The 5,000-nt window shown below is 50.9% G+C and overlaps 1 protein-coding gene across 1 annotated transcript in view; it reads right to left on the bottom strand.

The window, feature by feature from the left end:
• arhgdig (Rho GDP dissociation inhibitor (GDI) gamma) overlaps window positions 1-5,000 on the bottom strand; it is a 12,709-nt gene that overhangs the window by 6,083 nt on the left and 1,626 nt on the right. Inside the window, 3 exon segments of the mRNA XM_055650969.1 lie at window positions 561-576; window positions 579-646; window positions 3,180-3,356. Of these exon segments, the coding sequence (XP_055506944.1) occupies window positions 561-576; window positions 579-646; window positions 3,180-3,356 (261 nt within the window).

Raw genomic sequence — 5,000 nt, forward strand, 5'->3', positions numbered from 1 at the left:
ACTCTGTGAAACGTCACCTATCCATGTTCTCCACAGATGCTGCTGCACCCGCTGAGTTACTCCAGCACTCTGTGAAACGTCACCTATCCATGTTCTCCGCAGATGCTGCCTGACCCACTGAGTTACTCCAGCACTCTGTGTCTGTCTTCAGTGAAACACACACACACAATCTACATTGCGTTTTATGAAATCATTTCTCATCAATGACCTGATGTTTGATTCTGGGCACAGATGATGTCATCCTCAGACCTACACGCCTCACGTTACAGCAGCAAGTTCTAGACAATGTACACTAGCTTATCTGTGTGTTTCCATAACGCCTGGATGTGTCAAAATGCTTCACCACCGAGTCTAAGCTGTGGCTGCCCGTCACCCCTGCACACTCTAATGCTCCCCCCCCCTCCCCTCCCCCTCCCCCCCCCCCCTCTCCCTCCCACCCACTCCCCCCCCCCCCCCCCCCCCCCCCCCCACCCAGACCTGCCCCCCCCCCACTGAGAGCTGCCGAGCTGTGATTCGACCCCATGGCTTCCCACTCGGGGGCCAGAGAGGGAATGTATTACCTGTTAAATCCATGACAAGATGGGCTCAGGCGCGGTGGGGCAGACCAACGCCAGCCTGGTCACCTGGACATTGGGTACGCTGGCATCTGTATGGACACAGAGGTGGCACAGTAGTGTTACCATGCTGTGTCAATCTGCAACGCACAGCACCAATGCAGCACGCAGCCATGCAGCACAGCACACTTGTTTGGGGAGGGGAGGATGTGTGTGGGGGGATGGGGGTGCATTGGAGAGGGGGAGGGGTGGGCTGGGAGGACAAGAGTAGAGGGGGTGGTGATGGGGTGGGATGTGGGTGTGTGGGTGGGAGAGATGGGGAGGGGTGGGGTTTCAAAAAATAACCCCACCCACAGTAAAAAGACCCCTCCATCCTCACCGACAGCTGAATTTAACTTCCATTGACACTGAATATAATTAGCGATTTAAAGTATATTAGTTGAGGCGAGCGAACCTTACACAAGACATCAGTGCCAGATCATTAAATCTCAAATTACATTTTCACATTCTTTTCCAAATAAAATGGAATGATTTCTCCATAATCAGCATAATATTCCTACCCATTTTCCAACGCTGGTCTGCTGCCCGTCCAGCCGTGAACTGTCGCGAGGGTTAGGGTCAGGGTTAGGGTTAGGGTCAGGGTTAGGGTTAGGGTCAGGGTCAGGGTCAGGGTCAGGGTTAGGGTCAGGGTCAGGGTTAGGGTTAGGGTCTGCTGCATGAGGGTTACGGTCAGGGTAAGGGTCAGGGTCAGGGTTAGAGTTAGGGTCATTGTTAGGGTTAGGGTCAGGGTTAGGGTCATGGTTAGGGTCAGGGTCAGGGTTAAGGTCAGGGTCAGGGTCTGCTGCATGAGGGTTAGGGTTAGGGTCAGGGTTAGGGTTAACTTCCCCTCCCATTCCCAATCTGACATTTCTGTCCCGAGCCTCCATTATCAGAGTGAGGCCCAGTGCTAATTGTAGGTGCAGCACCTGATATTTCACTTGGGCAGCTTACACCCCAGCAGTATGATATTGACTTCTCTAACTTCCAGTAACCCTTGTTTTCCCTCTCTCTATCCCCTCCCCATCCTGGTTCTCCAATTAGTTCCACTGTCCTCCTGATTAAATATTACATATCTGCCTCGTTGTCACCTTCCCTTCAGCTAACAAAGATCTAGTCAACAAATTCCTCGACCCTCATCCCCTTTGAACTCTCGTTTTCACACCTTACCCTTCCATATCTCTATGTGTCCCTCTCCCCTGACTCTCAGTCTGAAGAAGGGTCTCAAAATGAAACATCGCCCATTCCTTCTCTCCAGAGATGCTGCCTGTCACGTTGAGTTACTCCAGCTTTTTGTTTCTATCTTCGGGCAAATGGGAATAGCTCAGATGAGGCATGTTGGTCGGCATGGACTGGTTGGGTCTGTTTGGGTCTCTTGTCCAGAGTATGTTGACCAGTATGGGCAAGTTGGACCGAAGGGTCTGTTTCCATGCTGGATGACACCATGACTCCCCATCTTGTCATTCATGCTTGGAAAATAATTCATTGAGTCATAGAGTGATACAGCATGGAAACAGGCCCTTTGGCCCAATTTGTCCATACTGGCCAACATGTCCCATCTACACTAGTCCCACCTGCCCACGTTTGGCCCATATCCCTCCAAACCTGTCTGATCCATGTACCTGTCTAAATGTTTCTTAAACGTTGGGATATTCCCAACCTCAACTACCTCCTCTGGCAGCTCGTTCCTTACACCACCCTCTGTGTGGAAAGGTTACCCCTCAGATTCCTATTAAATCTTCCCCCCTCACTTTAAACCTATGTCCTTTGGTTCTAGATTCACCTACTCTGGACAAGATACTCTGTGCATCTACCCCATCTATTCCTCTCATAAAAACAAATGATTCCTTTAGCCAGAAAAGCTAACTCTAACTCTCTCTTGAAAACAACTAGTGAATTGGCCTCCACTGCCTTCTGTGGCAGAGAATTCCACAGATTTACAACTCTCTGGGTGAAAAAGTTTTTCCTCATCTCAGTCCTAAATGGCATACCCCTTATTCTTAAACTGTGGCCCCTGGTTCTGGACTCCCCCAACATCAGGAACATTTTCCCTGCATCTAGCCTGTCCAATCCTTTAAGAATTTCACATGTTTCTACAAGATCCCCTCTCAACCTTCTAAATTCCAGTGAATCCAAGCCCAGTCAACCCATTCTTTCATCATATGTCAGTCTGCCCATCCCGGGAATTAACCTGGTAAATTAACCTCAATAACAATAATGTCCTTCCTAAATTTAGGAGACCAAAATTGCACACAATACTCCAGGTGTGGTCTCACCAGGTCCCTGTACAACCGCAGAAGGACCTCCTTGCTCCTAATCTCAAATCCCCTTGCAATGAAGGCCAACATTGGTTTTCTTCACTGCCTGTTGTACCTGCATGGTTACTCATGAATTTGTACACCTCTATAAGATCACCCCGCATCGAGGGAATAGAATCCCAGCCTACTCAACCTCTCCCTGTAGCTCACACCATCTGGTACTGATGAAGGAAAATCGAAGTAAGATTTATCAAGGCAGGAGATTCGTGCGTTGATGTGGCCAGTTGGTTGGGTCACCGTTACTGCAGCAGGGGCGGGAGTGAATACTAACCTAGATCCATGGGGGAGCAGCCAAGCAGAGTCTGTTTGTACTTGGTCAGACTCTTGTCCTTGCAGTCTAATGCCTGGATCTCCCTCATGGTCATCTGTGCCGGCGCCTTGTAGTTTATCCCCGCCACAGAACCCTCGTCCACGGGATAAACTTCCGAGTCTCTGTCAGCCATGAAATCTGAGGAAGAACAGAGCTCACAGACTGAGTGTGGCCACATCACCAGACAAACGGGACAATGTAGACAACTTCCCCCTCTCCCCCCCATCCCCCTCTCCCCCCCCCCCCTCTTCCCCCCCATCCCCCCTCCCCTTCCCCCCCATGCCCCACCAACCACATCTTCTCCTCTGGCCTCACATCTCACTCCTCCCCCTCTCCGTATCACATCTCGCACCTCCCCTTCTGGCCGGGTTCCGTATTCCGACTCCCCCTTTGCTCCTCTCCCCTCTGACACCCCATCTGCCCACCCATCACCCCCCACCCCTCCACCCCACTCTGTATCCAGCACTTTTTCCTTGTGTGACTTTACAAGCATCTGCAGTTTTTCATTTTTTAATTTCGTATCCCAAGTCTGTTGAAGATGTGTGTGTGTGTGCGTTTGAGATCTAACAATGATTCACTGTGCTCCTTACAGCCCCATCGCTGCCTCGGCCTAGCCCGACCATACTTTACCCACTAGCGGTGTTGCAGACCACACGGCTGGGGAGGTGCTGACCTGTTGCCGTCTTATCATACAATGGAGAACCAGGGAACAAGGGGTTAACGTGAGGGGGGAAAGGTTTAATAGGAACCTATTCACACAAGAGGTGGAGTGTGTATGGACTAAGCTGCTGGAGGAGGTAGTTGAGGCTGGGACTATCCCAGCGTTTAAGAAACATTTGGACAGGAACATGGATAGGACGGGTTTGGAGGGATATGGACCAAACGTGGGCAGGTGGGACTAGTGTAGATGGGACATGTTGGCCGGTGTGTGGGGCAAGTTGGGCCGAAGGGCCTGTTTCCATGCTGTACGACCCCATCTTGTGATTCTGCCGTGTAGGCTGTTTGGATAATAATTCATTTATAGTAATTGAGTGATAGAATGATACAGTGTGGAAACAGGCCCTTCAGACAACGACGTCAGAGTTTAGATCATCCCGATGAGGAGGCCTGTACATCCGGCCGTCTGTAGTGGCGGCTACAGAGGGTTCATGGCCCCGACCCGACCACGGGTGAACAAAGGAGGAGGACTGGCTGAACTTTGTGCCTTCCACCACAGTGAGGAATGAAGAATGTTGTGGTGGATGTTCGTGTTAAATCTTATTGTGTATTGTGTGTTCTATTTAATTGTATCGCTGCTGGCAAATTCATTTCACTGCACCTTAGTTGGTGCAGGTGACAAATACATTTGTATTGGATTGTACTTGCCCACACCAGCCAACAATGTCCCATCTACACTAGTCCCACCTGCCTGCGCTTGGTCCATATCCCTCCAAACCCGTCCTATCCATGTACCTGTCTAACTGCTTCTTAAAACGCTGGGATAGTCCCAGCCTCTGGCAGCTCATAGAAACATAGAAAATAGGTGCAGGAGGAGGCCATTCGGCCCTTTGAGCCAGCACGGCCATTCATTGTGATCATGGCTGATCGTCCCCAATCAATAACCCGTGCCTGCCTTCTCCCCATACCCCTTCATTCCACTAGCCCCTAGCTCATTCCATACACCCACCACCCTCTGTGTGAAGAGGTTACTGCACAGTTGGTGGCTAACAGAGTCGGGGATCTGGGGAGAAGGCGGGAACGGGGAACTGACTGTGGGTGGGTGGGGGGAGTGGGTGGGTGGGG

Source organism: Leucoraja erinacea, chromosome 20 (assembly GCF_028641065.1).
Source record: "Leucoraja erinacea ecotype New England chromosome 20, Leri_hhj_1, whole genome shotgun sequence".
Taxonomy (NCBI): Eukaryota; Metazoa; Chordata; class Chondrichthyes; order Rajiformes; family Rajidae; genus Leucoraja; species Leucoraja erinaceus.